This window comes from Engystomops pustulosus, chromosome 6, assembly GCF_040894005.1.
Source record: "Engystomops pustulosus chromosome 6, aEngPut4.maternal, whole genome shotgun sequence".
Classification (NCBI taxonomy): domain Eukaryota; kingdom Metazoa; phylum Chordata; class Amphibia; order Anura; family Leptodactylidae; genus Engystomops; species Engystomops pustulosus.
This window is the reverse complement of record NC_092416.1, coordinates 143,876,817-143,896,519: the sequence shown is the minus strand read 5'-3', so window position 1 is coordinate 143,896,519 and position 19,703 is coordinate 143,876,817. Positions and strand designations below refer to the sequence as shown.

The 19,703-nt window shown below is 43.8% G+C and overlaps 2 protein-coding genes across 2 annotated transcripts; one reads left to right on the top strand and one right to left on the bottom strand.

Annotated features, from left to right (window-relative positions):
* Positions 1–435: 435 nt before the first annotated feature.
* On the bottom strand, positions 436–2,528 carry LOC140064544 (protein kinase C delta type-like). Its single transcript, XM_072111555.1, has 2 exons — positions 1,093–2,528; positions 436–619 (listed from the first exon to the last, which is right to left on the bottom strand). The coding sequence occupies exon 1, from the start codon at positions 2,426–2,428 to the stop codon at positions 1,172–1,174; it is 1,257 nt and encodes a 418-aa protein (XP_071967656.1). The 5' UTR covers positions 2,429–2,528; the 3' UTR covers positions 436–619; positions 1,093–1,171.
* Positions 2,529–8,270: 5,742 nt separating this feature from the next.
* LOC140064543 (E3 ubiquitin-protein ligase TRIM65-like) lies at positions 8,271–19,192 on the top strand. The gene is made up of 6 exons (XM_072111554.1): positions 8,271–9,006; positions 10,311–10,406; positions 12,544–12,774; positions 15,768–15,939; positions 16,029–16,175; positions 17,333–19,192. Exons 1-6 carry the CDS (start codon positions 8,332–8,334, stop codon positions 17,884–17,886), a joined length of 1,875 nt encoding a protein of 624 aa, XP_071967655.1. The 5' UTR covers positions 8,271–8,331; the 3' UTR covers positions 17,887–19,192.
* Positions 19,193–19,703: the final 511 nt, after the last annotated feature.

The window sequence follows — 19,703 nt, the reverse complement described above, 5'->3', positions numbered from 1 at the left end:
ATAACATGGAGGCGGAGGACCCTGTAAGTCACCTGTGGAACAATCTGAACTGCCCCATCTGCTGGGAGGTGTTCAGCAACCCGCTGAGCCTCCAGTACGGGCACAGCTTCTGCCAGAGCTGCATCCATACAGCATCCTCTACCTCCTCCAGAGCCCTGCAAAATTACCTCCAGCAGGCCACTTGTGAGGAACAGACTCCATGATGGTGGTAAAAACACAAGCTTCCGCAAGTCAATGGCGTCCTGGAGACATTTCTAAAAAATACATTGTATATTATGTATAATGTGATGTACGAATATAGAGTCTACACTTGTGAGAATTTTTACTCTTTGTTGATCCCCAGCACCTCATCCACATAACCAAAACATGTCCTCCCACATACAATAAAACTGTGCACACCATATGAAATAACATAGACAAAAGACAGAAAGGTGAGGAATGAAAATGTATTTAATCCTCAGAAATTATTTGTTCATGTCAAATGTATGACACAGATCATTGTGTGGTTCTCATTTTGGATCACACACAGCAGAAGAATGAAATCCAAGTCATGGAGATGGTTATTATGTGCGACTTTCAGTCCAAGAGGAGGAGAAGGGTCCTGGTGGGTGTAGAAACGCTGAAAGAGAGAACATTGTATAAGTACATGACAGTAATCTAACTTGTTATTGTATGTATTCTTATCATTCACGTAGTAATATACAAGTAACTCCATGACAGTATCCATCCTTGTATCATAGAAGCTGTGTCTTACCCACTGTAAGTGATTCCAGATGGAGTAAAAATGGAGCCAAGGTGAGCTGGATGCTGGAGGCTGAGGTACACTTCCCCTTTCCGCTGCAATGTTCTGTACAAGACAGAAACAACATGTATTACATTGTATTCCAAGAATAAGACAGATACATGTTTACAAACAAAGTATTTTTGCACAATGCACCTGTTCTACAATGTAATAAAAATGGTAACTTATAGAAATCTACCATTTGTATATATATATATACATTTTTGGTTGCTACAACTACTGCAACAGGAAATAAAACAATACACTAAATTGTCACCAACTAACATGGAAATATAACTTACTGACTGTACCTCATGTGGTAAAGATCTTAACACTGACTGATGATCAATGGTGGTCAGAGAGGAACACTGAGATTTATGTCCTGGTCACCTAGATGGGGCACTCAGAAAGGTCAAAAGAGAAATTTGAGATGGATTTGCAGACCTCTGGATGGGTGTGACCTTCGGGTTCTTGTTGTGATGACAGAACCAAGGACGGACTTGAGAAGACCTCAATGTTACTTTTCAGTCGGTGCAGGAAGGGAGGTTCAATAGTTTGGTTTTCAACTTTCTCCCAACTGACGTCATTATAAAATGGGTGATGCTTTATTATCACTCCCCATCGCAGGCGTCTACGTTTTTCCTTGCAAAGGATCCTTGCTACTATATCTTTCGCCTCCTTAGTCATGTTTTTGGGGAAGGTGGGCTCCTTACTCATGACAATTTCTCTGAACTCTTCGGCAGATTCAACCTCTTCAAATGGGAAGGAGTTTGTCATCAGGTGGTGAAGTAGCACTCCAAATGCCCACCAGTCAACGGCAGAGTCATAGTAATCCTTGTTTAGGATCTCTGGGGCCATATAAGTTTGTGTTCCGCAAAAGCCGCTGATCATATCTATGCCAAAGACATTCTCTGCTGCCAGACCAAAGTCACATATCCGTATGTGGCCCCGACGGTCGATGAGAATATTCTCTGCCTTGATGTCCCTGTGGATCACTCCAAGTTTATGTAGATGTTGAATGCCACATAGAATTTCCGCTGTGCACAAAACTGTCGTCTTAACATCCAAAGCTCCTTCCACCTCCAGGACCTCTTCCAGATCCCCACCAGGCAGGTATTCCATTGCAAGGAATCCATAGATGTCATTTTGGAATCCGGAATACACTTGGCAGAGGTATGGCTTACCAGATGATCTCAGCAGCACACTCTTTTCTGTTAGGAGGGAGGCATTCTGCTTTCTTTTAGCAATGGCTTTTATAGCTACCATGGTCTTCTTCTCTATTGTGGATGCCAAGTACACAATCCCAAAACCACCTCTAGCAAGTTCTTGGTGTATCTTGAATTGGGATAATCCACGAGGGTTGATGCTGGTGGATGGCATAGCCTCTCTATACTCATCAGGTTTTTTTTTCTTTTTGGTCAGCATCTCCTCATCTTCTAGTTTTCTTTTCTCCCCTGTTTTTTCAGGCCGCTCTGTGTCGGCTCGGCCTTGGCTATACAGGGCTCGGGAGTTTCTTCTCATTGGAAGATACTTTTTGGAGCAGTTCTGGTCTTTTTTGCTGCTCCTTTTTGCTCTTTTCTTATCCTCGCCCTCACTCTCTCTCTTTCTCTTCATGCCACCCCCTTTACCCCTGGAAGGGGGTGACATCTTTTCCCCAATTCCCCAAAACCCAAAGTATTTGAGAAAAATCGCTCTCCTAGGACACTATGTAAAAGACAATATCCAATATGGAGTCTGAGAATTCTTGAGCGTGTTCCATGCTTATATAGCGTCATGATGTCATAAATGTAAGGCATGTCATAATATGCCAGCCAATCAGGAGAGAGATTTCCTGTGAGTGTTCCATGCCAAGAGAATCCATTGATTTCATAGTTTCCAAATCTCTTTTGCATAATATTTAAATACACATATCCAACAGAAAATCCCATCTATATTTATAAATATTTTTATATAAAATAATTAGCTTTACATTATTTCTACAGAACTTACTGACAGTTTCCACCTGGATCTGACCAAATAAGGATGAGTCATTCAGTGCATGTCACCTGCTGGTCAGTTATATCGCTGTGCACTGGTGCTTGGTAGATGGGGATATTATTAGTTATTGGCATTTGGTCTCTAACACCTAATGGCCAAAGTACACAGTCAGCACCCAGGAACCTCCTGGTGTGCAGAACTTCTAACCAACTGATCAGAGGAGCTCAGTGGTTGAATCAGGGGTTTACCATGTTAATGTAATTATTATACCTACAAGTACAAAGTACTAAATATTATTATTAATATAATTGAAATGGCTCTTATGTATCTATGTTTTGATGACATGAACAGAAGTATGAGGATTTAATGGGTGAAGTTCATTTTCAAAATAAAAATTGCTGGGTGGTTTGGGTGGCCATGTGCCCCCTTGAAGGCTAAGACAGTAGGTTACTGCCCAAACTGCCTGTATTATAATCCACTACTGACTTAGACGGAACTAAACTGCAACCAGGCCACAAGACAAATAAGTAGCCTAGGAATAGGAAGTGGAGTTCACTAATGTGTTCGTAGATATTGTGGAGTTACTGGATATCCTAAGCACAGGTAATCAATCCGTAAAATCCTGAAAAACACATTTAAAGGGGTTTTCCCACAAAGACAAGTTAGGCCCTATCCATGGGATAAGGCCTAACTTACTGATCAGTGTGGGTCTCAGTGCTGACAGGTCGTGAAAACGAGGGGTCCGACGGACCTCGCCGTTCCTCAGACTAATGGAGCAGACGGCCGCGCATGACTATTCAGCTCCATTTATCTTTATGGAGCTGACGGAAATAGAGATTAATGGAGTAGAACAGTCATGCGCGTCTGAGGAGTGACGAGACATTCAACCATTCAGACTAGCACTTTGTAGGATCACATTTAGCATTGTTAGGATAAGGGTCCTAATTTTTCCTCTTCTTCTTGGTTTTCCCAGTGTCTATAGATATAAACCTAGTTTCTTGCTATACTGATGTTGTAGGATTATTAAAATGTTGACATGCCAGGATTACTGTAACCCTTTTTTTTTAACAGCGATCCTGGCGTGTCAACATTAAAGAAGACCAGCACAGGGACCGTGGATAAGATGACTAGAGGTAAGTATGTATAGTTTCATTTTACTAACAACTAGTGGTAGATTTCTTTCAACCTACTAAACTCTACACTGCTTTCAACTACATTTTTAACCATAACTAACTAAAAACAATGGATTCATAAGGTATCTGTCCTGTAAAACTTATCTGACAGGCTTCTATGAGGAAGTAAGTTCCAGACTGGACCTGGGGGAAGCTGTGGATGTTGTGTATCTAAACTTCTCCAAGGCATTTGATACTGTACCGCATAGAAAGTTGGTACATTAAAGAAGAATGTTGTGATTAAGGGAAAATTTGTGTATTTGGGTTAGAAATAGGCTGGGGGTGGGAGAAAGGAGGGCACAATATCAAGCGGAGTTGCTGAGGGCCACAATAACAGGGGGAGCTGCTGATCGGTGCAGCACAATAAAAGGGGGTGCTTCTGAAGGGGAACAATAACCGGGGGGGGGGGGCAAAATAACAGGGGGAGGTGCTGGGGAAGCACAAAAACAGGGGGAGGTGCTGGGGAAGCACAAAAACAGGGGGAGGTGCTGGGGGAGCACAATAACAGGGGGAGCTGCTGGGAGTGCACAATAACATAGGGAGCGGCTGGATGGGGCACAATAACAGGGGGAGCTGCTGATCGGTGCAGCACAATAAAAGGGGGTGCTTCTGAAGGGGAACAATAACCGGGGGGGGGGGCAAAATAACAGGGGGAGGTGCTGGGGAAGCACAAAAACAGGGGGAGGTGCTGGGGAAGCACAAAAACAGGGGGAGGTGCTGGGGGAGCACAATAACAGGGGGAGCTGCTGGGAGTGCACAATAACATAGGGAGCGGCTGGATGGGGCACAATAACAGTGGGAGCTGTGGGAGGTGAGCACAATAAGAGTGTGAGTTGCTGGGGGGTCAGAATAAGAGGGGAAGCTGCTTGGGGGGGGCACAATAACGGGGAGCTGCTGTGAGGAGCACAATGATAGGGGGAAGCTGGTTGGGAGCCACAATAACAGGGGGTAACTGCTGGGGGGCACAATAAGAGTGTGAGTTGCTGGGGGGTCAGAATAAGAGGGGAAGCTGCTTGGGGGGGGCACAATAATGGGGAGCTGCTGTGAGGAGCACAATAAAAGGGGGAAGCTGCTTGGGAGCCAAAATAACAGGGTGTAACTGCTGGGGGGCACAATAACTTGACAAACGCTGCCTGTATATAGTACTTAAAGAGGTTGGCAGCGGTTGTCTGTATATAGTACCTAGGGGGCTGCCTGTATATAGTACCAATGGGGGTGTTGGGGGATGCCTGTATACAGTACCTATGGGGGAGTGGTTGCCTGTCTATAATACCTACGGGGGTATAGAACGAAGGTGGCCAATCCCTTTAATTTTCACATGGGTCCTTAAAAACAAGCTAATATATAATTAGTTGTTATTTAAAATATTGCAACAGAAAACTGTTGTGGACATACACTGTAATGAAGAATTAAAATGCTACCAGTTCTTTAATCAATTTATTGATTTTGTCCCTGTGGAGCAGACAAAGGACAGAAGATGGCCGCTAAGTTTCTAAGTTTGACTACAGTCAGTTGCTTGCATTGCATCCAGTATGGCCGGTGTTGTGGTGAGACATCATCTCAGTCAGGTAATGTGCAGTGATGGCAGTTACACATCATTACTATGATAACAGAGCAGGACAGTCTGTTATATCATCACTGGGGGAAGGATCATGGAACTTGTAGTATCAAGTGGCGGCCATCTTGAAGATAACTCCACCTGCTTTAGAAAGACCATAACATTTTGTGAATCATAACAGCAAACTATTTTAGCTCAGTTCAATGATTAATGACATTGAGTTTTGTTGTAATCATTTATTTATAGAATTATGGGTTTTTGTATCAGACATTAAAATTCCCAGAATATCCCTTTAATAGTAAGGCATTCAGTAAGCCTCCCTAATGTGCAGGGTGCGCCTGATTATTGAAGAGTGACGTAATTGAGAACATATTGGGGCAGATTTATCAAGCTGTCTTAAAGTCAGAATATTCTTAGTTGCCCATGGCAGCCAACGACAGCTCCCCTTTATAATATTCATGAGCACTGGTAAAAAGAAAGCTGAGCTGTAATTGGTTACAATGGGCAACTAGGAATATTCTAACTTTCAGACAGCTTGATAAATCTGCCCCATTACCTTACACTTAGGGCGTGTTCACACATTGCGTTTTGGTTGCGTTTTAAAACGCATTATAACACCTGAGGAGGTGATTTGCCTAATTACATTACTGTTTACATTTGTTAACATGGTTAACACTTGTGTTAACAGAAATTTATTTTTAAAACCCACACGCGTTAACATCACGTTTGCAATGCATTTTGTAAACGCAAATGTGAAAATACAAGCCAATGTGAAAACACCCTTAGAAATCAATGGATTTGTGAGGCATTCATGGAAATCACTGAAACATGGATGTGAAAAAAACGCCAATGTGAAAGAGCCCTTAGAATGATTATGGCAGATTGATACTCAAGTCACAGCCAGAGCTGCAGTCAGCTGGAGAGAGATTTGCCTAATTAAACAGCTGTCAACATTTGTGTTTAGAAAACACAACCATTAACTTAATGTTAACTTGTGTGTTAACATGACTTTAATGTATACATTTGTTAACGCAATGGTAGAGCATGTGTTAACACAAGCATTAACATTTGTGTTTTGTAAATGCAAGTGTTAAAAGCTGAGTGTTTAAAAACAGTCCAAGAACGCCCCTTGTAACCCTTTTGCGAAGAATGCTAAGAACGCCCCTTGTAATCCTTATGCGAAGAATGATAACGGCAGATTGATACTCCAGTCACAGCCAGAGATACAGTACTCTAAAATATAATGGTAGATAGATGACTGCAGCTCTGGATGTGACTGGAGTATATAACGGCAAGGATAAGACTGCAGTTCTGGATGTGAGTGGAATACCCATGGCCGGCGCCAGCACCCGGCTTACCCGGGCAAGTGCCGGGGCCCCAGAGGTCCCAGAGTGGCCCACGGCACAAACTGGCAACATAAGTAAACTCAATTATATCGGCATACTTGTTGCCGATGTAATTGAGATAAGCGCCGCACTCACAGTGCTGCTCACAGTAGACGCTGCTGTCACTCGGAAGATGAAGAAGATGCAAGCAGCCCTTGAGGTAAGTTAGCGTTTATTATTTTTCTCTGGCCACTAATAGTGTGTATTTTATTAATTAATGGAACCTGTGGGATGGGGGGCATATTAATTAATGAAGATTGGGGTGGGGTGGGGGTTGTATATAAATTAATGGAGCCGGGGGGGGGGGATATTAATTAACAAAGCCTGGGGGGATGTATATTAATTAATGGAACCTTTTGGGGGGGGGGATATATATTAATTAATGGAGCCTGGGGGGGATGTATATTAATTAATGGAGCCTGGGGGGGGGGGGGGGATGTATATTAATTAATGGAGCCTGGTGGAGATGTATATTAATTAGTGGAGCCTGGGGGGATGTATATTAATTAATGGAGACTGGGGGAGTTGTATATTAATTAATGGAACCTGGGGGGGGGGCGATATATATTAATTAATGGAGCCTGGGGGAGATGTATATTAATTAATGGAGCCTGGGGGAGTTGTATATTAATTAATGGAACCTGGGGGGGGCGATATATATTAATTAATGGAGCCTGGGGGAGATGTATATTAATTAGTGGAGCCTGGGCGGGGATGTATATTAATTAATGGAGCCTGGGCGGGGATGTATATTAATTAATGGAGCCTAGGGGGGGTGTATATTAATTAATGCATCCTGGAGGGTATATTAATTACTGTATTCTGGTTGGGGGGGTGTTATATTAATTGAGCCTGGGGGGCTGTATATTAACGGAGCATGGGGGGCTGTATATTAACGGAGCATGGGGGGCTGTATATTAATATTGGTATCTTAACGTTCTGCGTTTTTGATGGCACCACGTGAGTTCACTGCTAAGGGGCCCAGTGAAGCGCTGTCGCCCAGGGGCCCACTGAAACCTGGAGCCGGCCCTGGGAATACCACAGATCATATAAGCAAAGGAATTGAGAATTACAAGTAACAGCCAGAGCTGCAGTCATCTGAGATGGTATAACGGTAGATAGATGATTGCAGCTCTGGATGTGACTAGAGTATCACATATGGTTTAAGTGGCACAATTGAAAACATATTTCTTCACACATAAGCTGCCTAATACTAAGAATGATATGGTATATAAGGAGCTCTGCTCTTCTACTTTCATTATAAAATGAACTTTTATATTTCTGCTAATGCAGCACAAGTACTTCAAGGGTATTAGTATTACACCTCTTTCTGTGCTCCCCTAGCGGCAGTATTGATAATGTGCTTCTGCTCGGTTTCAGCAGAGAGAGTGATGAAGAGCGCAGAAGGAGCAGGGGGCTGGTTCCAAAGGCTTTGGGGGGGCATTACCAGAGCCTCTTATGGCTTCGGGTTCTCTGGCTATTACACCCCCTCCTCGTAGTAATACAGGCTACACAATATCCGTGCTGTCAGGAGGTGGGCTTGCCTGTATGTTTGCCCCCTGCCCCTATCTCCCCCTCCATGTCCCCTGCCATGTAGCAGCACTTCCTGTTATGGGAGCAGGACTACTTTCATTCCGGAGGCTCCTCCCCGCACACCCCGGTGTCTGTGACCATAACATGGAGGCGGAGGACCCTGTAAGTCACCTGCGGAACAATTTGAACTGCCCCATCTGCTGGGAGGTGTTCAGCAACCCGCTGAGCCTCCAGTGCGGGCACAGCTTCTGCCAGAGCTGCATCCATACACACTGGGACCGGGAGGCCGCCATGCCCTCCGCCTTCACCTGCCCCGAGTGCCGCCTCTCCTTCCCCCAGCGCCCGGAGCCGCAGAAGAACGTCAGCCTCAGTAAGGTGGTGGACGACATGAAGGCTCTGGAGAGGAGCAGAGCCCCGGTGCCCGCAGCGCAGACAGACACCAGTGCCCACAATGCTGTGCCCGCTCTATGCCAACGTCATCACCAGGGACTTATAATGTATTGCTCCACCGACAGTCGCTGCATCTGCATAAAGTGTCTAATGAAAGGCTGCAAGCATCACGACCTGCAGGAGATCGACGAGCTGAGCGCACAGCAGAAGGTGAGATCCGCGGGGGCGGTGCTTACCTGGTACCACGCCCTTTCAGCAGAGGAGGAGTCAATATTAGCATATACCTGCCACTCCCTCTTTTGCGAAAAGCTGTGACGGCGTGATTATTTGTCATGTGATATAACTTGTATGTGTAATGTATAGAGGTGCCAACGATACAAGTATTAGGACACAATTTACACCCACCAAATCAAATGGATTGTTCCCAATATTACCACAAAAAAGGGGAAACAAAAACCAAAGAATATAATGCATAAAATGACACTTTATTAGATTAATTAAAACAAACCCATTTAAAAAGAAAACAGAAAAAGTCCACCAATGGTCAAAATAACTAAATATACATAATAAATAGAACACAGTAGGCCTGTATACAGCTATAGAAGGTCTCGTCCTCAGAACAAGTCAAGGTATTTGCTTACAGATAAGTATTGCACATTACCCAGAGGTATAACAAGGAACACATATACAGGTATATTCAGACCAAGGGTGGCCACCACCCGAAACATGTATCGCCTTGCTTCGTACCCCTGACGTTACTGTATGTGTTCCTTGTCCTCTGTTATTCCTCTGGGTAATATGCAATACTTGCTTGTAAGCAAATACCTTGACTGACAGCTTGTCTGTAGGGGTTAATCAGAGCTGCTGGATCAGACCCAGTGCAGCACTGACCAGACATCAGTTCCCACAGGGGGTCATTTTCCCTTTGACTGTTGCTCTTATAGATGCCCCAGTTCTTAGTGAAAACTAGAAATAAAAAAAAAATAATAGTTAAAAAATGTTACATACATGCTACACCCTCAAGATATAGGGATATTTGAAATAGACGCATGGCGGAACAGTTTATGGGGGAAAGTGCTTCTCCCATGGGACACTGCCCTGCAGAGAGAAAGGTGAACTTTCTCCTAACTTTTAGTTTTATTGGAAAAAGCCGTTTTATAATAAAAACACTTTGGTTTTGTGTACACTATTCTCTATGGGGAAATGGGGGAACCAGAAGAGGGGCTCCTGATGACAGGTTCCCTTTAAAGCCTGTTAAGGGTGGTTAGAAAGAGATTATCAAAAGTGTTGCAAAGTTAGACTGTATAGTCATGTGCTGCGCCAGATTTACTGTATGCCTATAATTGATGCTGGATTATAAATCTGGTGTAGTATAAGACTGTCTGCTATGTACCGTATATCAGAAAATTGGGATAAAACTTTTTGTGATAAAAAAAAATCCCTTTCCTTCATGCTCTAGTCTAAGTGTAAATTCCCAAGTAAAACACATTTTTTTCTTTATGTCTTCTATACAGATGAAACTTTCAAATGACCTCCTAGCCAGTGACTGCCTGCAGAAGCACACGGAAGAAGAGATGGAAAAATGGAAACTTAAAATAGAAAACATGAAGGTAATGGGGGTCATTTACTAAGGGCCCGATTCACGTTTTCCTGACGTGTTACCCGAATATTTCCGATTTGCGCCGATTTCCCCTGAATTGCCCCGGGATTTTGGCGCACGCGATCGGATCGTGGCGCATCGGCGCTGGCATGCATGCGACGGAAATCGGGGGGCGTGGCCGAACGAAAACCCGCGGATTCAGAAAAACCGCCGCATTTAAAACAAAAAATGTGTCGCGGAGCTTGCACTTACCTTCACTCAGCCCGGCTTGGTGTATTCCAGTGCGTTCCTGGGAACCTCAGTGCAGCAGCAACATCTGGTGGACGTCAGAGGAACTGCCTTAATAAATCCCGGCCGGACCCGAATCCTCCGCAGAGAACGCGCCGCTGGATCGCGAATGGACCGGGTAAGTAAATCTTCCCCAATGTGTTCATGTAGTAGTGTTAAAGAGGTTGTTGCAACTACCTAAATTATTCCATATCCTTAGGATAGAGAATAACAGGCTGATCGGTGAGGGTCCAACTGCTGGAACTCCCACCAATCTTGAGAACAGGACCCCCTACAATTTAGAGAATGGGATCCTGTTCTCACTAATGGCTGGGGCTCTATTCATTTGTATGGTATTGTTCGAAATGGCAGAGCACAAGGCATGGCTATCTTCAGTGACTGACGCTCCATCAGTTATTGAAACAGGACCCCTGTTCTCTAGAATGCTGAGGGTCCTGTTCTCTTGATCAGTGCAGGCCCTAGCAGTCGGACCCCCACCGATCATCTTGTTATTCTCTATCCTGCAGATATGGGATAACTGAAATAACTGGAACAATTCATTTAATCACTAGGGCTTACTATACACATAAGATTTTTGCCTGATAGCTATCATTCCTAAATACACATGTATGGTAAGAAAGGAGAAAACTGTGCCAAAGAGAATCAGTTATTTTCAGGGCAGTCAGAGCCTTTGTTTTGGGAATCCGTAAGTCGTCCAAGCTCAAAGACATTGTTATTTTCCGACACCTATTCAACATCATCTGTAAAGGGGCTGTCTGTTTTGATGGGCATACAACTTTTATTTTGGCGGGATCAGGCCACTGCTTTGTGTACCAGAAAGTCATAACGCATAAGTAAAACCTAAGCAAGTTAGAGAAGGCAAAACCCCATGTCCTGCCCCTGCAGAGCCACTGTATATACAGACATTGCAGGGCTCAGACGGGATTCCATTATATAATGACCATGTACACTAGGAAGGCATGTTGCAAACAATTTCAGCAGGTAACTCCATACTTTGGATGGAGAAGCAAACTTGTAGATGTCCCTGGATGTTTGCTAAATTGGTTCTAATCATCCTCATAGTCTGTAAGCTCTTACAAGCAGGACCCTCACTCCTATTGTTTGCACTTTGTAATTTAGTACTGTAACGGGTGCTCCTGCGACCCATATTGCGGGTCATGGGCTCACCAGTGCCCTGCCAGCGCCACTCAACTGTCCCCATTCCTGTTCTGGCTCCCGCGGCTGTGTGTGTGCGTTCCCGCCTCCTAGGGAGCACATGGGCCGGCTCGCAAAGATTTAAAGGGCTAGCGCATGACTGATTGATGCTGGCCATTCCAGGAAATAGTTAAAAGCTGAACTCTCGCAGCATTCCCTGCCGGATCTTTGTGCTCTATGCCTTTGAGCAAGCTTGTATTGTTGCTCTCTGCCTGTTTATTGATTTTCCATGGTGACCCCGGACTCTGGTGAAAACCGGTTACCACTTAGGCCGGTTCCACTCTTGCGAGTGTAATGCGATGAACTCGCATCACACTCGCAGCGCATGCTGTCCGGGTCTCCCGGCACGAACGCTGCAAACAGGAACTGAGACCCGGGCAGCATGCGCTGCGAGTGTGATGCAAGTTCATCTCATTACACTCACAAGTGTGGAACCGGCCTTAGATTCTGGTCCCAGGTGTCGGCTTATGTTATCGTTCGCGGTGGTCCAGTGGGTCCACTATATTTAATTTCTATATGTCCCCTACGATTTGTAAAGCACTATGGAATATGTGGGCGCTATATAAATAAAGGTTATTGTTATTATATTATTATGCTGTGCTAGTCCAGAAATGTCCACACCTGTTCTTAAATGACTTTCCTTTCCAATGACTCTCTCTCCCAAGGTTTTTTATGAAAAAATTGTGTCTGGAATAATAACTACGTTTGAACAAGTGCGAAAGTCATTGGATGAATGTCAGATCCTTGTTGTGAATTCTGTAAACTGTGACAAGAATGTGGCGCTGACACAGGCAGAAGATCATGTAACACATCTACAGCGCCATCTTGACGAGCTGCAGAAGCATCGGGCTGAGGCCGAAAGGCTGCTAAGGAGTGATGGGGTTACATTTCTTGAGGTAAAGTAATGTGTCATGTAAACTAAAGGGTCTTGTAAAGTTGTGTTAAAGATTAGTTTAACAGCAAGTTATTTACACTTTTGTAACTGTGAGTTCAAAGTTAGGCTACATTCACACACATGTATGGGGGACGTATATACGGCTGACGTATATACGGCCCGGTATACGTCCCCCATACACTTCTATGGGCTCACGGCCCTGTACGGGAGCGGTGCGGTGCAGCACACGTCCTATCTTTTCCCGTGATACGGCGCCGTGCGCTGTATCTTCCTATGGAGAGGGGCGGGGGTGAGCAGCGCTCATTCCCTGCTCCTCTCCGCAGCGCCGATGTATGCCCGCCGTACTACGGTACGGCGGGCATACATCGTGTGAATGTAGCCTTAGACAGTCTTAAAGGGTAACCATCAACTTTTTTTTTCAAATATTTGTAGGGGTTATTTTATTAAAAATTTGATTAGAAAGATACAGGTGGTCCTAAACTTAAGAACACCTGACTTACAGACGTCTAGTTACCAACGAACCTCTGAATGTTGGTAATTTACTGTACTTTAGTCCTAGGCTACAATGATCAGCTATAACAGTTATCACAGGTGTCTGCAATTAAGCTTTATTGTTAATCCTGATTCTTATGACAACACAAAAGTTTTAAAATCCAATTGTCACAGAGACCTAAAAATTTTAGCTGGGGTTACAGTTATAAAATATACAGTTCCGACTAACATACAAATTAAATTTAAGAACAAACCTACAGAACCTGTCTTGTACGTAACCTGTGGACTGCCTGACCTACTGTCTAAATGTTCACTGCAAGTGAAAAGCCATGTCCTCTATAGAGGATTCTAACTCTAAAAGACTTTTTCTAAACTCTACGCCCTCCCTGCTGTATACATCTGATTTACTGCAATATTTCATTGTATAATGTAATGTGAACATGTCTAGAGAAAACCACTTTGATGAAATCTTTTGTTCAGGCCAGATATTTCTCGCCTCACCAATTTATTACATGGTCAACTGGATGCATGAACAGTCTTGTGTTTGATCAGGATCACAACCACGTGCTGTATATTTACGGCAGGCTGTCGTGATTTCTGATATCTGTGCCTTGAAAAGAACACAGAAGGTGGTTTTCTCAATGAGTGCTGGGCAAAATTGTGTACTAAAGACGCAAAACACTGTGGGGATTTACACTCACCGGCCACTTTATTAGGTACACCATGCTAGTAACGGGTTTGACGCACTTTTGCCTTCAGAACTGCCTCAATTCTTTGTGGCATAGATTCAACAAGGTGCTGGAAGCATTCCTCAGAGACTTCGGTCCATATTGACATGATGGCATCACACAGTTGCCGCAGATCCATGATGCAAATCTCCCGTTCCACCACATACCAAAGATGCTCTATTGGATTGAGATCTGGTGACTGTGGAGGCCATTTGACTACAGTGAACTCATTGTCATGTTCAAGAAACCAGTCTGAGATGATTCCAGCTTTATGACATGGCGCATTATCCTGCTGAAAGTAGCCATCAGATGTTGGGTACATTGTGGTCATAAAGGGATGGACATGGTCAGCAACAATACTCAGGTAGGCTGTGGCGTTGCAATGATGCTCAATTGGTGCCAAGGGGCCCAAAGAGTGCCAAGAAAATATTCCCCACACCATGACACCACCACCACCAGCCTGAACCGTTGATACAAGGCAGGATGGATCCATGCTTTCATGTTGTTGACGCCAAATTCTGACCCTACCATCCGAATGTCGCAGCAGAAATCGAGACTCATCAGACCAGGCAACGTTTTTCCAATCTTCTACTGTCCAATTTTGATGAGCTTGTGCAAATTGTAGCCTCAGTTTCCTGTTCTTAGCTGAAAGGAGTGGCACCCGGTGTGGTCTTTTGCTGCTGTAGCCCATCTGCCTTAAAGTTCGACGTACTGTGCGTTCAGAGATGCTCTTCTGCCTACCTTGGTTGTAACGGGTGGCGATTTGAGTCACTGATGCCTTTCTATCAGCTCGAACCAGTCTGCCCATTCTTCTCTGACCTCTGGCATCAACAAGGCATTTCTGCCCACAGAACTGCCGCTCACTGGATGTTTTTTCTTTTTCGGACCATTCTCTGTAAACCCTAAAGATGGTTGTGCGTGAAAATCCCAGTAGATCAGCAGTTTCTGAAATACTCAGACCAGCCCTTCTGGCACCAACAACCATGCCACGTTCAAAGGCATTCAAATCACCTTTCTTCCCCATACTGATGCTCGGTTTGAACTGCAGGAGATTGTCTTGACCATGTCTACATGCCTAAATGCACTGAGTTGCCGCCATGTGATTGGCTGATTAGAAATGAAGTATTAACGAGCAGTTGGACAGGTGTACCTAATAAAGTGGCCAGTGAGTGTATTTCATTGCTTTTTAGCTTTTTTGTACGATATAATGTTAGGCACAAAGTAGACACAAAAGATGTAATTTTCTCCAAGTACAGTTAGAACTTTAACCTGCAACTCCGTGCATGGCCTAATTTACAGGATGCAAAGTTTGACGCAAAAAAGCAGGTGCAATATCACGGCACACAGGAGCAGGAGTGTGTGAAGCAAATAAGTGCTTTCACAAAATGCAGAGCAGAGGAACAGGAGATGCCTGCAAGAGGGTACAGAGGTTACTGCAAGGCGTTCAGGAACTGACTGTAGAGGAGGGCACATTGGTTGGTACAGGGGGGGCCAAGTTGTCCAGAGGTGATTTGCTCCAAATCTGTCATCAGTTGCGACTTTTGAAGCCAAAAGTTGCAAATTACGCAGAAAACCACCTATACACCAATTTAACACAGAAACAAAATAAAAGTGAAAAAATTAATAACTTCATAAACTGCCGGACGCCATATAATGATAAATGCCCCCCTTTGTGTCTGAACCAGTTAATGAGAGATCAATTGAATGTCCCATCTTTTAGGGGGTTGTCTAGTATTCACAGCACAATACATAGTATTTCATTTTAACATTCCAGCATCTTCCTCAACTTGTGCCTGTCGGGGTTGCTCCAGGATCCCCAAATATTCAGCAATGTGGAAACTTGCAAATTGAAGCGGTGACTAAGATCATGCCTGAAGTCACCAGACTGCTCCAGGAGGAGCTTCCTAATATGTTACATCCTGAGAAACCAAAAAAAAAATGTCAAGGTTGGTGTGAAGCTTGCTATACTGTGAGAAATGTCCATAGTTGTTGTGGTATCAAATAATACTAGAGCCTTGGGGGGTTTTTTCTGCAGAGACATCAGATATTTCAACTGGTGTTGATGTGAACGATGCTTGTTCTATAGCAAGAACCTCAGGAAACGTTTTATGTGGACCAAAAGAATCTACTCCACGGAGAACTCCAGCAAAAATCAGCACCCTTAGGGTACAACTTTGCAAAGGTAAAGTATATATATATTTATGTCATGTTTGCCCACACAGAAGGCTCACAAAAAAGAGGCCTCTGTAAGTGACAATGTCCCAAAACCCAGTAGAATGCTTCATAGTAGCTGTGATCAACTCGAAAAATCATTGTGTGCCCCACTGTACCAGGGCTAGCTTGCCAGATGTCGGCCAGTATGGTTTAGGTCAGTGAGGAATAGTAATGTACCATGTACAAGACATGGTTTTACTTGTGATTATTCGTTACCAATTTTCTTATGTTCTGTTGAAGTTCGTTCTTCCTTTACTATTCTCAAATAAAAAGTGAGTAGAAATGTGGTGTTACAGGTTACCCATTCTTTGTAATATAAGGACGTGCTGTTCCAAAGGAAGTTGTTCTTTTTGCTTTATCTCAGGAGGGATAACTAATGATGTCCATTACAGTTACATGTGATCAACTAAAGGACATCTACCACCACATTTAGAGGAGGTAGACTGTCCGCAAACATATGCTCATTACCTTGGGGCTGATGGGCGACTCCTTCTGGCATGCTTCGGGCCGTCTTCTATAACAAATTATCAAATTTTAAACTTTATGCAAATGAACCGTTGGCGCCTCCTGGCTCTGTCGGAATCCAATTTATTCATGCCCCTTCTGCACCCCCTCTCCCCCCCATGTAGGCTGCCAGCAAGCGCAGCAGACAGCTGGTGACGTCACCCGGTTCTCTTCTAACCTCGCGCACAGGCGTGAGCTACCTCCCTTGCGCAGCCGGCCGGAGACAAGTGCAGCTGTGCAAGAGACACACATAGGGCTTTGCTGCGGCTTTGGGTGGTAACTCACAAGCATGCGCGAGATTGGCAGACGGACGGGTGATGTCACCGGAGGGAGGAAGGAAAACGGAAGGGACCTGAATAAATTAGATTCCACCGGAGCCAGGAGGCGCTTGGCTAGGCGAGATTTGAGCTTCTCCGTCTTATTTAAATAAAGATTAAAAGTCAATATTTAATTATTAAAGATGGCCCGGAGTATGCCATCACCCCTAAGGTAAGGAGCATCTGTTTGGGAACAGTCCACCTGTAAATATGGTGGTAGATGTCCTTTAAGCTCATTCATCTACTCTGCGTGTGACTTCCAACCATGGATATAAGAATAACATATATTTGGTTTGTTTTACAGATTACCGTAACCTGAAATTCAATCCCGAGACTGCCAACAAATACATAGAGATATCACATGAGAACTGTAAAGCCACACATAAATTACATTTCAGGAAGAATCATGTGTCTGATGCCACCAAAAAATTTCAGTCTTGGCAGGTGATGTGTACTGAAGGTTTTACTGAGGGAAGTCATTACTGGGAGGTTGTTGTATCCACCTTCTTTGTGGAAGTAGGAGTAGCTTATGGATCCTTGAAACTTGATAGTACGATTGGACGGAACAGTTCTTCCTGGAGTCTGCAACTACGTAGTATGCACCATTCTTTTTGGCATAACAACAAAGAAACTAAGCTGCAGTCACCCATGTTCGCAAAGATCGGCGTTCATATTGACTTGACTGCTGGCAGTCTGACTTTCTATGGCATCCAAAATGGTAGCTTGCAGCTCCTGCATTCTCTCTCATGGCCCTTTTCTGAGAAGGTTTTCCCAGTTTTCTGGATTGGAGAAGATGCAAATGTTACTATCTGTACTATGCCAAATACTGCAATGGATGCTGTAACTGTAGTGCGATGATCTGCTTTTAGAAACAAGAAGCCATCAGTGTTTTTCTCACTAATAAACATGTTACAGCATCGAGTTGTAGCCTGAAACACATTAGAAAATAAACATGGATGCACATATAGAGATGGAGTTTGGTGTAATAACCAATAAATCTACCAGTGAAGAAGTGTATGCAAAGGAGCCTGGAGCCCCTCAGGCTCATTTGCATACAGTCTTTCATCTTGGTTGTAGATGTCCTTTAACCCCCTTAAGGATGCAGCCTTTTTTTGTTAATTTTTCTCTTCTGACCATCAAAAATCTATAACTTTTACATTTTTCTGTGTACAGATATGAGGGTTTATTTCTGCATTACAAATTACACTTCGCAGTGATGGTATTTATTTCATGCCTTGCACTAGGAAGCGGAAAAAATGTGGTGAAAAAAAAGACATTTGCACCTTGGACTCTGTTTTTATGACTTCCACATTGAGCTCCAACCAACACCCCTACCTGATTCTTTGGTTCAGTACCATCATGGGGATACTTAATTTATACAAGTTTTATTGTTTTAATACATTTAAAAAAAATTAAAACCTTGTGTATGAAATTTATTTTTGGTTTTGCCATCTTCTGACGCTAATAACTTTTTCTTACTTTGGTGTACGGAGCTGTGTGAGGTGTCAGTTTTTCTGTGAGGAGCTACCATTTTGAGTGTACCACATTTTAATCACTTTTTGGTAAATTGTGATCAATTGTCAAAAAAGTGGCATTTTGGAGATTAGAGTGCTATTTTTTGTGCCGGAGTTCAATGCCAGGAATAATCGTTAGTAGATTTTGATAGACAGGACATTTTGTTGGACGCGGAATGTGTATGATTTGAACATTTATGTTTTAATAAAATAAATTTTTTTTTTTTTAAACCATCTTTAAACCCCCCCCCCCCCAACCAGGGTACTTTAACCCTAAGTTGTCTACAGTATGGCATTATATAGGGATTTTCCACATCATCTATTACAACATGTAGATATCACCCATATATGAAAATTGGATTTGTTTTGCGAGTGTGTGTATGTGCTCTTCGTCGTGCACTTAACATTATCTTCTGACCAGGAACAAGCACTTCCATGATCACCGTTTAGCAAATTATCAGATTGTGTAAAAGGCCCTTAAAAAGGGAAGTTGTAAGGCCTGTTCCACACTTGCGTGTGTGATGCAATGAACGGGAACCTGTCACCAGGAGTCAGAATTTTACTGGTGACAGGTCTGAAAAAGGCCTTGCATAGTATACTATATGACACCCTGATTGACAGCTCTGCTCCCCTCCGTTCCCATAATATCCTCTTTATAGATTACCTGGCTCTCTGCCAGAAGTCCCAGTCAAGTCCTAGGTGGTGCCTTAATTTCAAATCCCAATGATTGCCTCCTCATTAGAATAATTCTCCACTCACCCCCCCTGGAGCGGATTATTCAATTATTTCCCCTCCCACCTCATGTCAAGTCTCATGATGGCATCGCCTCACCAGACAGAAATCTTGCGCCTGCGTGGTGAGACGTATATATATCCAGTTCGCTGCTCGATGCGCCCAGCAGGATACTGCGCATGCACAATCTCTCTGCGCACTTCAACTAGGCAGCGCTCCTCTGGCACCTGCCTGTCTAGCTTCACTCAGGCTCATCGAGTCACTGAGCAGAAGTCATCATGAGACTTGACATGAAACAGGAGGGGAAATAATTGAATAATCAGCTCCGGTGGTCGAGCAGAGAATTATGCAAATGGAGGAGGCAAGCATTGGGATTTGAAAAGTGGCATCACCACAGGCCTTGACTAGGACTTTTGGCAGAGAGCCAGG

Excerpts from the sequence above, each read along its gene's own strand:
- LOC140064544 (XM_072111555.1), bottom strand. The coding sequence starts at position 2,428 with ATGTCACCCCCTTCCAGGGGTAAAGGGGGTGGCATGAAGAGAAAGAGA.
- LOC140064543 (XM_072111554.1), top strand. The coding sequence starts at position 8,332 with ATGGCTTCGGGTTCTCTGGCTATTACACCCCCTCCTCGTAGTAATACA. Across the intron at positions 9,007-10,310 it reads AGCTGAGCGCACAGCAGAAG|ATGAAACTTTCAAATGACCT; the intron begins GTGAGATCCGCG and ends TCTTCTATACAG. Across the intron at positions 16,176-17,332 it reads TAGGGTACAACTTTGCAAAG|ATTACCGTAACCTGAAATTC; the intron begins GTAAAGTATATA and ends TTTGTTTTACAG.